At 44.2% G+C, this 16,589-nt stretch overlaps 1 protein-coding gene across 7 annotated transcripts in view; it reads right to left on the reverse strand.

Moving 5' to 3' along the window:
- Nedd4l (NEDD4 like E3 ubiquitin protein ligase) overlaps positions 1-16,589 on the reverse strand; it is a 304,979-nt gene that overhangs the window by 57,413 nt on the left and 230,977 nt on the right. For 6 of the 7 annotated variants that reach the window (XM_076836530.2, XM_076836529.2, XM_076836528.2 and 3 more), the window contains 5 exons: positions 9,718-9,779; positions 9,468-9,570; positions 7,726-7,892; positions 1,944-2,076; positions 738-914 (listed from right to left, as the gene is read on the reverse strand). In XM_076836530.2, coding sequence (XP_076692645.1) covers positions 738-914; positions 1,944-2,076; positions 7,726-7,892; positions 9,468-9,570; positions 9,718-9,779 — 642 coding nt within the window. Of the gene's footprint in view, positions 1-737; positions 915-1,943; positions 2,077-7,725; positions 7,893-9,467; positions 9,571-9,717; positions 9,780-12,681; positions 12,731-16,589 lie in introns of those variants that run through there. The other variant, XM_076836532.2, reaches the window with a different exon arrangement.

Raw genomic sequence — 16,589 nt, forward strand, 5'->3', positions numbered from 1 at the left:
CACATGCTAGGATTATCTATAGGCTTTCTCTGCAGTTTTGTCTTGTCAAATTCAAAGCTCTTCATGACTGATTGCTTTGCTTTTCCCTGGAGATCAGCCCTATCTGAAGCTTCTAGAAAGCATTTCTCTGATGGTTGAGAACCTCAGCCCAAAGGCTACCTTGATACCAGTGTCACCTTACACACCCTTTCTTAAGGACTCATGCTCTGGGACTTAGGAGGTGTCTTCTATTCCCATTCAAACCTTGTCAGGGATGGCCACTTAACTCGAATGCCCTTATCTGTGAAGTGGGAATTATAAACTTCTGAGGCATGGCTTCAGATGTTCAGATCAGGAGGCCCAAAGCCTTTTTCTATCATCACCATGAAATAATCATCACCATAAAAAAAAAAAACACACCTTGATGACGAAGGCACTATTTTTATGAGCTTTCGGGCTGGGAAAGAAATTCTACAAGATTACAGCTAGTAATTACAGAATTCATGGAACCTTAACCTTTTTTTTTTTTTTTTTTTTAAAACAAATCAAGAAAAAGAGCTGGTGATGCATAGCTGTTCTCCAAATCAAAAAATATTCTTACCTGCCTGGGCTAATTTTAGTATAATCTTGCTTCTGGGGAAGAAGAAACTTTGGAAAATGTCAGAGATAACTGGAAGTTGGAAGACCCTTGGGTGTCATTTACATACAAGATTCTCCTGAAGCAACATTAAAGAATATTGCTTGAGACCTCTACTTACAATCAGAGAACTGAACTGTTCCCCATTGGAGTCTGGAGTGATCTGAAGCCTTCTGCTCAGTTCCTCTGACAGCTCCTGAGGGCTGGTTCGAGACACTGGGGAGGAGGGCGGTGGGGGCAGAGCCAGGCCAAGCGAGTCTCCAGCCATATTCACTTCTTCTGAAATGGTCTCCCAAGGCTTTCAAGGAATGAGACATTGGGGTAAATGCTAAGAACTGGGGATTGTCCTGTCCTCAATGAAAACACACGCCAACCATGGGGATAGCTATAATGAACATGTAGTCAACACTTCACACGAGGCACACAAACTTCAAGATCATTATGAGGAAGAAATGACTCCTGTCCCAATTAACAGATGAGCAAATTGAGGCATGGACAGTAACTCTCTTGAGGTATAAGAGCTAGTGAGAGGCATGGCCACCAAGATGTGACCAGGATGCCTGGTGCAGGGGCAGTGCTTGCACACCTCTAGGGCACCAGCCAGCGCTCTGAGCTGCAGCTTCTTGACAGCATTTGTTAAATGTACTTGGGCTAAAACAATCTTCTCAGGAGTGCACCAATGATTTCCATGGGTTTCTTTTACTCTAACTGCTAAGGATTCATAATGAAAACAGCACAGATCCTACAAGCTGTAATTAAACACTGGAATAAAGCAACTTCTAGTGGATTTATTTTAAAATCATTAATTTGCTTTTCTAATTGTGATGACTGCAACAGTTTGTGAATGGTCTTCTTTCCAATTCAATGTCTAAAAAGAATATATTTCTAGCAAGGGAACAGAGCTGTTAAGACAGCATGGAAGTCAAGATTATTGTTTGACGCACTACAACCATTAAAAGAGAAGATTATAAACATTTCTATTGACCCAAATTTGTATTTTTTTTTTGGTCATAAATCTCCTTCAAGATGTCAAAACAACTCAGTAAAAACTTGTCTGTGAGTCGTGAACAAGTAATAGGGCTTGTTCAACTATGGTTAGACTCTGGGGGAAAAACAAATTACCAAGTGAAAATATCTTCAGATTTTCATACTAGAAATAATGTTATTCCCTTTTGTGATGATACAGAGTCACATGTGCTTGTCAAACACAGCTTTTACAAGCACTTGCTAAATTAATTAACACCAGATGGCAACCCATTCGCTGTGCGAATCATCTTTACATCCCAGACAAGAGTCACTGAGAAGGAATCACGACAGGTCCTCCTACCTCGGGGGTCTCTCCGCCTTCCGAGGCCTCGGGCTCCAAATCCTCGCTGATGTGCCTCCGAGAGCGGAAGCGTCGGTGTGCGGCCTCCTGGTTGATCTGCCTGATGTTATTGTCCGACTCCGAGGACACGTCCCTAAGAGTGGGGTGGGGGTGCAAGAAGGGGAGTGGTATTTAGAACAGCCCTCCGACAGTCTAACCTTAAGGGCAGCACGCCAGGACACCAGTGACACCCACTGACCCTGACTGCTTGCCAGAGAACTCTTCCATCTTATCTTGGGGAGAAAGCAGGGCAAGGTCCCTTCCAATCAAGTGCATGCTGTCTGTAGTGTAGCGGTCACAATTTTTAGGGCATCTTTCAGATACATACAGTCATCCCTTGGTATCCATGAGGGACTGGTTCCAGGATCCCCTCCCCTTCCCAAGGAAACCAAAGTCACAAATGCTCAAGCCTCTCATAGAAAATGGCACAGTACTTGCATAAAACCCACCATGGGCTCCCACACACTGTTATTGCTAGATTATTTAGAATACCTAATACAATGTAAATGCCATGAAAATAGATGTTATCCTTCTTGTTTAAGGAATGACAATAAGAAAAAAAAGTTCTGTATGGTTTCAGTACAGGCATGGTGTTTTTTTCCCACGTATTTTTGATCTGGGGAAACCATCAAGACAGCACTGATGATACCTCAAAATGTACTTTAGTATTTAAGAACAGGAATCAAAGTCCCTCAACCCATGTGGCACATGAGGCATCTGCAAGGAGGTGAGAGGCAAGCTCACACATGCAGCTCATCGGAAGAAAATCTTTAAGGAGTCCAACAATGGCAAAGCAGCTACTTTGGTCATCAGCAATTGACCCAAGATAACTGACAGCATAAACTCATGGCTACAACTGGACAAAAGAACTGCTGACCCAGCAGCTTTCTATCTTATTCTGACAAAATCTCAAGAGTCCTAACTCCACATCCTGCTTCCTTCCAAACTTCAAAAATCTGAATAAACACCAGGAACCAACTTCCCAAGTCCACTGGGATTTAAAGAATACTAAAACATCTTTTGGGGGGATAGTGGGAGGGGTCACATAAGGTTCCCAGTTCAAGATTTGAATACACTGATGTAATCTTGAAAACATTTTGCCGCATATTATAGGTAATGGTCCTTTGGGGAGAAAAACTCCTCAGAGGCTTTCAGGGTAGAAGTTTAAATTCTAAAATGCTTTCCAGAGGAAACTCTCAGCACACTTTCAATAAGATCTGATATTCCATTAACAAAAATTATGTTGCAAGTTGATATTACAGACTAGATGAAAAAGTTATTTCAGATTAAATGAAATAATATTAAGAGCCTAATTATAGATTCTTTCTAAAACAAAGGTTTTCAAGTTTCTAGTATAGTCTCAGACTAATTTATGCTATATCCCAAAAGGTGCCTGCTGAGCCCCCGAGATAGTGACTAGTCTGCAATTAGCAGCTGTTGGCAAGTAAGTGGATGACTTTTCAACACGGACTTCCTCAACAGCTGAGCATTTCCAACGGACATCTTTACACTATTAGCTTTCCTGGTCAAGGGGCATGTGTGCAGGTTAGTGTACTTCTATTTAATCTACATTTAAATCGTAATTCCTTATCATTAGTGTCTGGATTAATGTTTTACTGTATTTGTATGCCCAATACACAAATGTTTGGCACTCTTAACTAAAGACCTTCTTTGCCTATTGTACAGTTATATTACATATAACTAGAGTAAAACAGTACACTTCATAGAGGTCTTCAGAAAACATTATTATAATCATAGAGGTAATTATTAAAGTCAAAATATGTAAAAGTATATTAATAAACTTCTGAAAGCATGAAGACGGAATTATGAAAAATGACACTTGACTACATTAGCAAACAACGCTGTGTGATTTTATGTAATTGTCATTTTTAGATGACATCCAATTCTTAAACACACAATGGCTGAAATAAAATCAATAGACAACAGAGAAAAATTTGGAAGGAAAATGATCAGAATACTTTCATAAAGTGTATGAACAATTTCAGTAGTAAGGCAAAGGAACAGTACACATCTTCTCACTTTTTGAGGATGTAAGCAATTTCTCTTTAGGACAAGCAGCATCACTTGAAAATATTTCATATCCAAGAGTTTTATCAACATTTTAAATCTTCCTTGAAATGCCAGTTGCAGTCACACCAAGGGTGTAACCTGTTCATGCTGCTAAGTGTCCCTAAACAAGGTGCGTTGTACATGCCGGGCTCTTACAGGGACTTAGAGAGGTGGAGAAGAATAAAGATTTAATGTTATGTCTGTATCTTTCTTCCTTCAGAAATATATGAAAATCTACTGTGCCAGATTTTTTTTTTAAAAAAAGATGCATTTACAATCAATTATGTCAATTTTCCTTATCCAACGAGCTCAAATAATCAGTAATCAGTGTGAAGTAGAAATAATTAAACAGCAAAAGAAACAAGATAACTCTGAATTTGAAATTCCACCCAGGGGCTTTCATGGTCTTAAGTAGTGATGGGGAAATGTTCACACGGGGGAGGCCGCTGCATTTAATTAAGCGAGTGAGCGAGGGGCTGGCGAAACCGAGACTAGAAGTCGAGAGCGCAGGAGCACTTACAATTATTTCTGAGAAATTAACCACTTAAGTCCCAAGTTTTCAGTTCTGCAAATATTTCAATGATACAGATGTATTAAAATAGGTCCATATTTGTTGCTCTAAGTTTATGTAGGTGTTCCATAACTGGGACGATGGGACAAAAGGGAAAATGGAAAAATGACTTTCCTGGGAAAAAGAAAATAAGAGGAGGCTACTTCAGTCTTCCTTGGGTCATTGCTTTTCATACACATTCTTCACTGACCCCTTTGGGGAATATGGCAAGAGCGAGCATGGGTCCACCTGCCTTGAAATCAAGCTTAGGGCCAACCACAGATGAGTGTGTCAGATCACTTCACCCATGGTACAGTAGTGACTGCAGGGATGACCTGAAGCAGTGGCTGCACCTCCAGTCACTTCCCAGAGTGGCCCCTGTTGGACAGTGGTCCATTTAGAATGTATTTTGCTGCAGTCCAGGAGCAGAGCAGCCCAAGGCTTCTGAGGACCTGGACAGAAGAGGAAGGCTGGTCGGCTGTGACCGTGCAGTGGCCCAGGAAGGGCATGCCCCAGACTCTTGGTTCTTGCTTTAGTTTTGGAGGATGGGCTTCTACCCACAGAACCCAAAACAAGAGAAAGCAACGGTGGCAGGCCACTGAAAGAACCAGGTATGTGTCTGTGGGTGGCGAGAGCGCAGGGCGACGAAGAACCCCGTGGGGATGTTCCCAGGGCAGCAGGGAGTCAATGACAGAACTCAAACCTGTCCTCAGTGGGCTTGTAGCAGGTGGGCAACATCGGTCACTGAGGTGGTCACCACTTGGCTTGGCACAAACAACCACCGTCTGACCTCTTGACTAGGATACTTCCTAACAGCAGCCATTTCCCTCTGAGGGTGCTGCAGCATTCTGTGAAAACTGAGTTATTTTTGAACTGAATCAATTCACAGAGATAATTCTGGGGGTCCAAGTTCTTCTGACCGGACCTAACAAAATTGAGGGAAAAGAACCCCAATCCATAAAAGTGCAGAGGAGACGAAAGGTCTCTGTCAAGGAGACCGACATCCCCCTGACTTTTGTCTTGCTTTCTACAAGCCGAGCCATCTGGAAAGGAAGGCATCCTTGTGTTCCACCAAGTTCTGCTGATGTCCTTCCTGGCTCAGCCCCTCCCTCTGGTACTGATGCCTCACTGACAGGGACAGCCATGTCCCAGTTTCTCCTGAAACCATGCCGGAACCTGAACTCATGCCAAGAACGGCATTTCCCCTCGCTGCTTCTGGCTTAGTGAGGAGCCAGCATTACGTGAGGTGCACCCTCTGGTTTGCTTTGGTTCTCTGGGACACGCTGTCCTCAAAGGTGGTACTGTTTTTAACCAAGTTACTGAGGTACAACTGACACACAGAATCTGTACTTATTTAATGAACACGTGGAGATGAGTTTGGAGATGGAATGCAGAGAGAACACTCCAAAGTGTCTTCTCAGGAATTCCCTCATTAGAGCTTCATAATTCTGTGATGTCAAGAAAGTAGCAAGTGTCCCCATTTATCTCAAAAAACCACAGACTTTAATCTGCAAGGGACGGATGAACAAAGCTGAAGACCTTTCCATCTATGTGTTAGCTACTTCTGCTTCTTCCTTTGTGATTTGGTCCCTTTATTGTTCCCGGTCCCTCTTCCACAAAGGTCACGTGATACTCTGGCCATCTTAGCAATGCCACCTTTTCAGGTTCTGGTTTCTTGTGCTGTCTGGGGCAGGTGGAGGAAGGTGCTCCATTAGGGTATAGTTACTACTTCCCATCACTGGACGCAGCCAAGCCCAAGAGGGGTCCATGGTCAATTTTACTACAAACACCTAAAGTAGTCAAATGACTTATCATACTTTTAATAGCTAAGATTTTTAATGAGAGGGAATATGGGAATAAATAAAGTTATGAGCAAATAAATAGTATCAACTAAATCATGTCCATGTGTATTTCTATGGGAAAAAAAGAGAGCCAAGAATAGTTCAGCATTACCCCAATGTCTTGATAGTTATGCTGTTCTGGGAACAATGAGCTAATGGGCAGTCCAAAGTGACCAAGGACAAATGATACTCATGAGAACCCACGTGGAGGCTCAGGGAGGATCAGGTATTCGTTGCTCCAGATTCTGTAAGCTTTACTTCCAAATTAAGTAAAACCTGAACCGGCCAAATTGGTCACCTTCTCCACTTTAGTCATATGCAGAGTATCTCTGCGCTCTCTCAGAAAGGTTTATAAGAACACTTCTCAGTATACCGCTGACACCACCTATCTAAAAAGTATCACTAACAAATTTCTTTCAGAATATGGGTTGTAGAGAAAATGTTCTCAGCTAGTATTCCTGCCTTCATTGCATATTGAGAATTATACAATAATTGATAACTACCCACTCGTCTTGATTGCTAGGAAGCTTGTAAGTTCTAGAATAATTTTTCTTTTCCTTAATACTTTGGTTTTGCTCTCTATTATGTATCACTAGATTTATATCTTGCTGTGTATTATCATTTAACAACACCCTGCTTCAAAACCTTTTATAGTAGTTGAGGTTTAACTAGGATTCATTTGCTTTTATGAAAAAAAAAATGTTGAGGGAATAAAACATCAACTGGCTCACTGCACCCCTGAAGCTGGTGAATGATTAGAATAAATAATAATTATTAATTCTGACTTTCCAAATCTCTAATGCATTTCTAATCATACAAAGGGGATAATATATACATTTCCCAAAATAAAAAAAAAAAAAGCTTTTCAGAGGGTTTCCAAATCAAATAATTTAAAGAAATAAAAATCAAACAATTCAAAGGAAAACAGAAAACTGCAAAGCCCGTTTGCTTGTTTTGCATTCTGGGTCAGTCAGGAGAATCTGCTAAAGGAGAGGGAAGCAATACAATCATTAAACATACAATAACTCCTGGAAAAACAGATGTCAGGATTCCATATAAAGAATACATGCGAAGCAAATCAGCTCATACTGAAACTGCAGCGCAAGACATCAGGTGACTGCATCTTCCCTCCTGACCCACGTTTGCTGGCTCTCATGTCCCCACTTCAGTGAGGAGCCACTTGCTTGACACATGGTTTATTTCCCAGCCTTGTCGCAGAGTCACCCTATTCACACCTAATCCGCAGGGGTGACCGGGTGCCCCCACACCGTGTGGTACTTACATTAGGCTGGGGCGGTGCCACTGCGTGGTCCGGTTGTTGTGATTGACATAGTAAGTACGTCCCAAGTTGTCCACCTTCTCTTCCCACCCTGGGGGCAAAGGGGGAGGGGGAAGCTCCTCCTGGTGCTGGGAAGCCGAGTCATTGGAGTCAACAACTTCCCACCCATGCTGTGGAACAAAATTCAATGAAGATTATGAGTTTTTTTCTTCAGATGGTGGGGAAGAGCCAGTGTTCTGTGATCTGCCTTGCTCTGCCATGCCCTGGTTCTTGCAATGGCTTCGTGTGTCAAATTTGGATGAATTTCAAAAAAATAAAAAATAAAATAAATTTAAGTCCCCAAATCTTTTGAGCAGTGGTTTTACTCATGCTGCCTGCTAAGAGGACTCCACTGCAGGGAGCCACACAGGTTGGGATATGCAGTCTGTGAAGTCACTTAAGTCGCATTATACCCCTGTCATGTTTCCTGTTTGTTATTCTGACCTGAATAACAGGGCTGTAGGAAGCCAGTGACCATGGGCCATGTTACAGCTGACATTCACTGGACACCTCCTGAGGGTAAAGGTGAGCCATAAACCCAAACGTTCTAACAGAAAGCATGGCCCGGGTGATCGGAAAGCCCAGGGCTCTGATGGTCCCTGGAGGATGGCCCCGAGGCCAGCATGGAGAGGAAGGGAAGCCTCTGCCCTGGACAGCTCTAATCCCAGGAGCCAGAAGAAGTCGTCTAGAAGCTGCTGCAGCCTCCTCAGGCTCTGCACACAAACAGGCTTCGTGGTACTGGGGTGAGAGAGACATTTTCACAACACATACTTTAGGCATTAAGTATTGCTTTCCTAACATCCCCTAGTAAAGTCACTGGAAAATTAAGTAATTCACTGGTTACTGCAGTTGGAAGGCAAGAGGAGTGTAAAAAAACTCCTTGGATTTGAAATAAACATCAGCTTCCACCGTGGCCTGCCACCCACTGCAGTCCTCTCCACGTGTGGGAGCTGCGAAGCCAGCAGCCAGCGCCACCTGCGAACACGGCTTGGTACTCATGGGGGCTTGGTCAGCTTGCCCACAACGCATTATTCACGTATTGCGTATATGTGACGGCTGCAAACAGATGTGGAGACAGCCTCAGAGAGGCCTTGGTCAATGGGCACTTGCAGAACAATGAGAGTGTGTCCAAGAAAACAGCACTGTCTCAGGCATGTGAAGAAAGGTACAAGGGGACCCATGGCACAGGTATGTGACCAGAAAGCTGAGAGGCCACTATGCCGGGAGGGCAAAAAAGTAAATTGCTCTGGAAAACTAATTTCAAAATGGTATTTCCAGAGGAGAGCTCTTCTAATGCAGGCTATCACCTGTGGGTCGAATGAATAAGAAATGGTGAGAGACCTTCCGAATCACCTTAGCACCCCACCTGAGGCAGCTTCAGGTACAACCAGGAATTTAGGGAGAGCTCAGAGCCCAAAGCAACAACAGCCCTGGTGAGTGAGGGGAGTCTGGGGGCAGAGGGCTGTCCACAGAGTATTCCACACTGTCTAAAGACCCACTGTCCAGTCAGTGTCACAGGAGGAGGAAAAAAAAGCTCAATTTTACTAAAATACACTGGTCGACCATCAAAAATGTATCTGGGGACACTAAGTGTTCTCATATTTAACTTTATAAACTTCTTTCCCCTTTCAATGACAAAGCCTCACAGTGGAATGTCAGGGCACTGAGCCAGGAAGCAGGCCAGGGCCTGCGGCTCCTCTGCGTACCTCCATGTCGTCCCTCTGCTCACTGTTCTCGTCATCTTGACCTCCGTTTTTCGGCATGTAGGCCATTTTCAGCCGCAAAAACCCCTTCACTCGAGATTTATGACTGCGTAAAGAGAGAAAATTGGTCATAAAGGATATGGCTGGCTTACATCCTTCCTGCTTACAGGGACTGCTGAAATTGTCCCCCAAGAAACCAGTGCCTGAAGCCAGCAGGACAGCACCCGCCCCCCACGCCCACCCCAAGCCTCACCTTCTTGGGCGGAGAAGAAAATCCTTAAATGTGTAGGGTCGCTCCATGGTTGGATCTTCTGTCTACGAGAAGAAAAAGTAAATTAGGCTTCCATGCTCCTGACAGTTTTGTGTTTTGGAGACCGAAATCTGGGTTCTAGAGAATACGTTTTCCTACTTTAGAACATGGCCAAGGCGAAAGGAAGCTGGTTCCTCCACTGGTACTAGATGATTGATTGAGCATTTGATAGCACACAAGGTTTTGTCTACTTAACATCCACTAGATGTCACTATCCACATCGGGTTTTAGGAGCCAACCCCTGCCACAGACAAATGACAAAATTATAGCCGTTGCTGCCAAGTGTAATTTCTAACTGCAGGGTGCGGCCTCAATCTCAGGGAGTTGATCAGCTTCAGAGAACCAAGGGTCACTGGTGTCTTATTTTCCCTTGTGACTCAAGAAATCTAAATGTAGAGGCCTCAAGACCTAATTTTTGAAGGCAACTTTATTTCTTGCATTAAAACATCATGTCATTAGCCTAAAAGAATTGAAGATTTATCTCCAGCACAGAGACCAAGGAGTGCCACCAACTGATCCTCTCCTGGGACTTACTTTTTAAAAGTAGGAGCTTTAAAATGAGATGAAATCTGATCATGTGAAAAGAAATCAGTATTAACTTTATTGTACGAAGTTGTCTGTCCTAACGAAGCAGGACATTGGGAAACATAGTGTTACTATTATTTTAAAGGAGTTTAAAATATATTTCTAGTTGTGGATGGACACAATGCCTTGTTTATTTTATGTGGTGCTGAGGATTAAACCCAGTGCCTCACACGTGCTAGGCAAGTGGTCTGCCACTGAGATACAGCCCTAGCCCTGTTACTATTATTTTTTTTAAAAATATTACACTTGTAAAACCTCAAATATCTAGACTCTTCAATTAAATGCAATTTAAAATACTTACTTTTATAGCAAGAGACAAACCAGAGTACAATGATTTAGTATACAAAGGATGTGTATGTGCAAACTATCACATTTGAAATGGTATCAGCTGACGTCATTCCTTGCTTTAACCTCTCAATAGCTTCCTATTTGTCTCATAATAAAATTAAAATTCCTTCCTATGACCTACAAGGTATATGACTGGGTTTTTAATTACCTTTATCCTCATTATGAACCAGTCTTCCTGACCACTCCTCATATGCCAACCACCCTGGCCTCATCTGTCATCTGTGCCAATCACATCTAATCCTGCTGTAGTAGGACCCAGCCCCTGGCAGGTCTTTCTGCTGGACAGCTGACTCCAGATGGCCTGGCTGTCTCCATCTGCCATCTCACCCCCAGAGCCCTGATCTTAAACTGTCACCATGGAGCCTATCTCGTCCTCCTCTATTGTTCCGCTCTCCTTTATCTTCTCCTATTGCTATCTGAAATTATCCTGTACTCTTGTTTATTGATGAGTTTATCATCCATCTCTTCTAGGATGTGCCCATGAGATCAGAGTCTTGAAGGTGCTCACCCTGGATTGCTGGTGCCAAGAGCATTGCCTGGCGCTCAGCAGGCACAGTTATAAGTTCATTTGCTCTATCAAAAATACTGAGGCCCTGAAATTCTAGTGTATCATTGAACAAAGTCAATTATATTCTCTGGACTGTTCTTAGTTAAAATAGTAAATCGAAATCAGACATTTGGGGAACATTTTCTACCAAAAAACAAAAAAACTTTAAATATACATTACCCATAATGGAACATTCAGTAATCAAGAATTCTACTGCTGGTATTCCTTCATTTTTTCATTTATGCAAGCAACAAACACTTCTAGAGCAGTGACGGGTGGCTATGACACAGTCTTGGCCTTGGGGTTCAGCTGCATGGGCGGGGCCGTCACAGTGCACGGGGCTCTGTGGTTCCACACATCCACTGACATGGGGCCGCTACAATCTCTAAGACTTAGGGTGGAGGGAAAAGACTGGCTCTGACTTGGAGATCAAAATGGTTTTGGGGTGAGTGGGCAGGTTGTGGCAGGTGGAGAAGTGGGAGGAAGAACAGCACAACCTCGGGGAACCCACAGCATGAGCACAGCTTACAGGATCTTAGCACAAGGACCCGGGGAATAGAGAGCAAGGGAGTGAGCGGGGAAGAGCAGCAGACTCAGAAGTGAATCTGTGCACACACCATGTAGTTCAAGCACCAGCACCTCAAGATCGAGCCGTCTGTGCCCTGGCTTTGTGTGGCCCAGAGGGTCCTTACCTCTCTGTGCTCCAAAGTCCTCATCTACAAAACGAATCAGTGACTGGATCTTAGAGGGTTGTTGGGAAGGTTAAGTCAGTTAGTTGTAGTGGCTTACCACAGTCCTAAGGTGCTTACCACACCTAACAAGCTTGGCCATTATTGCCATGAGTCAATTCTACATTTTCTTGTCACAGGAGTATTGCCAACTTAATGCTGGGCAACAAGAGGCAGGGCACTAAAGATGAAAATTCACCTTCATGGAAATTCTCCAGCCTGAACAGGATGGTAACCATGTAGATAACTACATGCATTTATCCAGGTCACAACCTGCTCATGCTACCTGGAGAGAAGCCAGGCGGGGATCCCAGGAGGGTACCAAGGATGCTCCTAGTGAGAAGCCATCACAAATAGATGCAAATTCAAAAGAATATACCCTGCTGTCATCCTAAAGAGGACAGTTGCTTTAGCAAAAAGTACAGTCACTATGACACATGGTGAGATAAATTATTTTTGCAGGCAAATGGACAGGTGGGGGGGTCTCCTAGTTCTTCAAACTCAAAATCTGCCTGCAACCACCAGAAGCTCCCAAGCTTCAGGCTACTCCTGTCCCCCACACCCTTGACTGTGCCTAGGCACACTGATGCTGGGGTGGGGTCCAGCACTGTGAACAACTGCCAATTGTTGGACAGGTCATCTCTCTCCCTGGTCTTAAGTTTCCTCATCTGGAAAATATACTTGGGAATACATAAATACCCTTCAACTCCCTCCACATTCCATGACACTGGATTCTGCACACAAGAGAAGGATCAGTTGCCACGAGCTGTAAATAGAAAAGGAGTGAAAGAATGTTGACCACCTTGGCTACCCTCAAGTACTAAACAGCAGCTAGGGCAGCACCCTGAAAATGCTTTTTACTTTGGGAAAAGCTAAAGGTCAGAAGTTAGCCACAGCTGCACCAAGCAGCACTTGACTGAAGTGGGAGACCAGAACACTGTAACAAGAGCACTCTGCCCCCGGGCACTGCCCACAGAGGTGGGGTTTTTGGCTGGGCAGAGGTGGGAGGGCTGGGGTCTCTACAGGCAAGGGAGCTACAACTGAGCAAGAAGAAGAAAAAGCTCAGAAGCACAGTGAGAAAACCCCATCAGAATTTCATCCTGTTGTTAATACAAGCCCCGGAGTTATTTTTGTCCCTAAATAATTGGTAGATACGACTGATCAAATACTCTATGAACTTTTAAGTAATTATGCACTGAATTTAGCAAACAAATGTGAAAGCGAAGTTTAAAACAATCAACAAACACGTACAGTTACAGCTATCTAGGTTTGCTCCGGTGCCCAGAGTAGAAAACAAGAGATACTGCGTTTAAGCTGCAGGCAATAGGACCTGCAGGCACAGCCTTCCATTTCTGCTGCTGCCAGCATCTCCTAGGTAACACGCATGTCATCCCAGCCACCAATGCCTCTGCTTAGGAGCACTGGACCCGCTCTGGGGCTCTGTCACAGAGCTGGATGGAAACTTGGTCTCATCTGTGCATGCACCCTCGTTCTATGGAAAGCACCCTCATTCTAGGAAGACATACTATCTTGGTTAAGGTTAATAGGCAACTCACCCATCTCCCACATAGCAGTCAATAAAGCCTGACAGAGCCCTCTTCTAAAGCCTGACTTTTGGAGACTTCTTAGAGTAAGGATTCAGGTTTCCTTAATTCTCTGACCTACATAAAGGGTCAGCCTACCAATCCTATTTGCCCTCCCCTGGCTCCCCCTTCTTTTACAATCCTCGCCTTGATATGAAATAAAACGGAAAAGAGGTATTAAAGATAAACAGTTAATCTGGAATAAAGCGACGGAGACAGAGGTGAATCCTACTTCCTATCTACTTTTCCCACAAATAAAACAGGAGGATTGAGTCTCACAACCACACATGAAAGTGAACCACAATTCCAAGATTTTCTTCCTGCATCTGGAAGTATCTGGTAAGAACCAAGCATTGGGGAATCCATGATCGGAGGGGGAAAAGGCAGCTGAGAACTGAGGCAGTGTGTTTCTACCATGTGGAACCCAGGCTTCCACCACCTCCCTGCCCACCTCTTGGTTCCCAGCTCCCTCCTCCCCATCTTCTGGCAGAGTGCCAACTTGGACTTGCACCAATGGCTCACAGGCCCAACAGGACCCTTAATTAACCCAGGTACCCAGCTCCTGGCAGTGGGCTGTGGAGGAGAAGAGCCTGTTCACCTGTAGGTCTCCACTCAGGAGCTGCTGTTAGGCGAGCCCAGCCAGGGAGGCTAAGCAAACCCTCTAGTCTGCCTGGGAGGTATCTCTAGGACAGGAAATTCATGACTGAAAATGGGGACACCGGAAGAGCCAAGCCTCAGAATCTGAACGTGAGTTTTTACATTGTAAACACCAATATCCACTGGCAACCACAGCGACAGGCCTCTAGAGTTAACAAGGAAGAGTTCGCCAACAACAATCAGTTATGTGGCCTCCAAGGTGTCCTTTTCCAAACCACACACAAAACATAAAACAGAATTATTCAAATTATCAAAAACAATTTCCTAACAATCATGAGAGTCTATCCCAAATCCACTTTCCTGTCTCGACCCTTGCTCGTCCTGTTCCTGGTTTAGATGAGGGGTGTCACTGAGGGCTGGCAACATCTGCAGGCAGAAGCAAGCAAGGCAGAGACGAGCAGCTTGGGAGGCTGGGGGAAGGAGGATCACAACTTCAAAGCCAGCCTCAGCAGAAAGGAGACGCTAAGCAACTCAGTGAAACCCTCTCTCTAAATAAAATACAAAATAGGGCTGGGGGTATGGCTCAGTGAATTGAGTGCCCCCGAGTTCAATCCCTGGCACCCTCCTCCCCCTCAAAAAAGAGAAGGGCTTATAATTTCTTGGGCAACAAGACAATGCCTCGTTCCAGGCTTGAAATGCCTTAAAATAAATAAGTGAATAACACGTCAGCATGAAGGAACAGGCAGTAATGTAGATTTGGAAAACAACCAAAATGCAAAGCCCTTCCTTATCTAAATTAAATATATTTAGTATGGTACATATGTAGAATTGGAGAGAAACAGCCTCAGGTGAGGGAAAAGAAATGGAAACTCCCACCTGTGGTGCCCTGGTAGTAAGAACTCTTATCTGAGGAAAGAAGAATCTAGAATCAGACGCTTTTGACCTCCGTCAGGAATCTCTGGTTTGATTTTCCCAAGTGCCATTCCATGTGGCAGCCCACTTGCCACATACGGCTCTGTAAGCTTAAATCTTGATTATAATGAAGTAGAATTATAAATTCAGCTCCCTGGCACAGCCACATTTCAAATGCTGAACTCGCAGGTGTGGCTCCTGTAATGGAGGCACCTGGCCACACCACAGAGGAACTTGTTTCACTGAACCATCCTCAAAAACTATGTCCTGTCTATACGTGGATATTTGAAGGAATGAATTCTCCAGCAGAGAGGGGGGCCATATCAAATCAATCCACAGTCCTACACCCAGGTTCCTTACCCCCTGAAAAGGCTTGGGTGAGCTGGCAGGGGTCACTCGGCCACCACGTCCTTGTTTCCAATAGCTTCCTTGAGGACTGGTAAGACAGCTGGAGCACTTTCTTAGATTGATATTTTCTTTTATCCGAAACTTGGTCCTTCTGACAAATATTGAATCTATGGGTCATAGATGATCTATTTTGACAATGCTTATGGAGCCACCAAGAAGAGTGCAGACGTTATTTATTCCTAAAACAGACTCCAGTGCTAGTTTCCATGTGACACACTCACACTCGAGCATCATCAGATTCAATTAATGACACTCTGCAATTTTTCCCTAAGTATGCTTCACGTATGATCAAATACGTACAGGAAAGCACCTCAAATCCTGGGACTAGAAGCCATGCCCTTTCAGAATATGCTACTTAGGATCCATGACCACAAGGAAGATAAAGAACGTAACCCGAGTCCTCTCTTGTGGTCTTTGTGGTTCATTCCCCTGAATGGAGTTGGCTCAAAAAGCTAGTCACCCTGGAGTATGGGGAGGATGGAGGTCGGCTGCAGGCTGCTCTTTAGGCACATGCGTAACTGGGAGGATCCATCATTTCATCCACATAGCTCAGGTTGGAGTACACATCCACTCCAGGGGGTCACTGCCCCACCCTCTTTAACCTGGTTTCAATTCTCCCCTGGGCCTCACACTGCTTTCTTCTTTGAAAGCTCACACTAAGAATGCTGTAAGCCCCAAAGGGTCAACACTAGCTAAGACACACAGCAGGTGGGCAATGCAAAGAGACTCATCAGGGGAGACCCACCACTCAAAATCCCAAGGTGAAGTTTATTCCCTTTGCCCGACTTGGTCTCGAACAGGAACATTCTTCTGTTCTCTGGAAGCTATGGCCCAACCTTTCAAAACCAACCACCAGCAAATCACTCAAACAGGGCTTAATGGCACAGCGTTAAATATTTAACTGATGCCTTTTATAAGCATCTTAGCCAGGGTGTCGTTTGTTACTTTAGGGAAAGGGCACTTGGGGGCACCCAAAGAACCAACCAAACACCACTGTTTAAAATCATGACAAGATTATAGCTTCATCTGAAGAGTGTGAGTAGAAACCTAGAGATGCAGCAATGCAGAGTCTTTCCTCACAACACACGAGACATTCATATCCTCTCA

Source organism: Callospermophilus lateralis, chromosome 17 (genome assembly GCF_048772815.1).
Source record: "Callospermophilus lateralis isolate mCalLat2 chromosome 17, mCalLat2.hap1, whole genome shotgun sequence".
Taxonomy (NCBI): Eukaryota; Metazoa; Chordata; class Mammalia; order Rodentia; family Sciuridae; genus Callospermophilus; species Callospermophilus lateralis.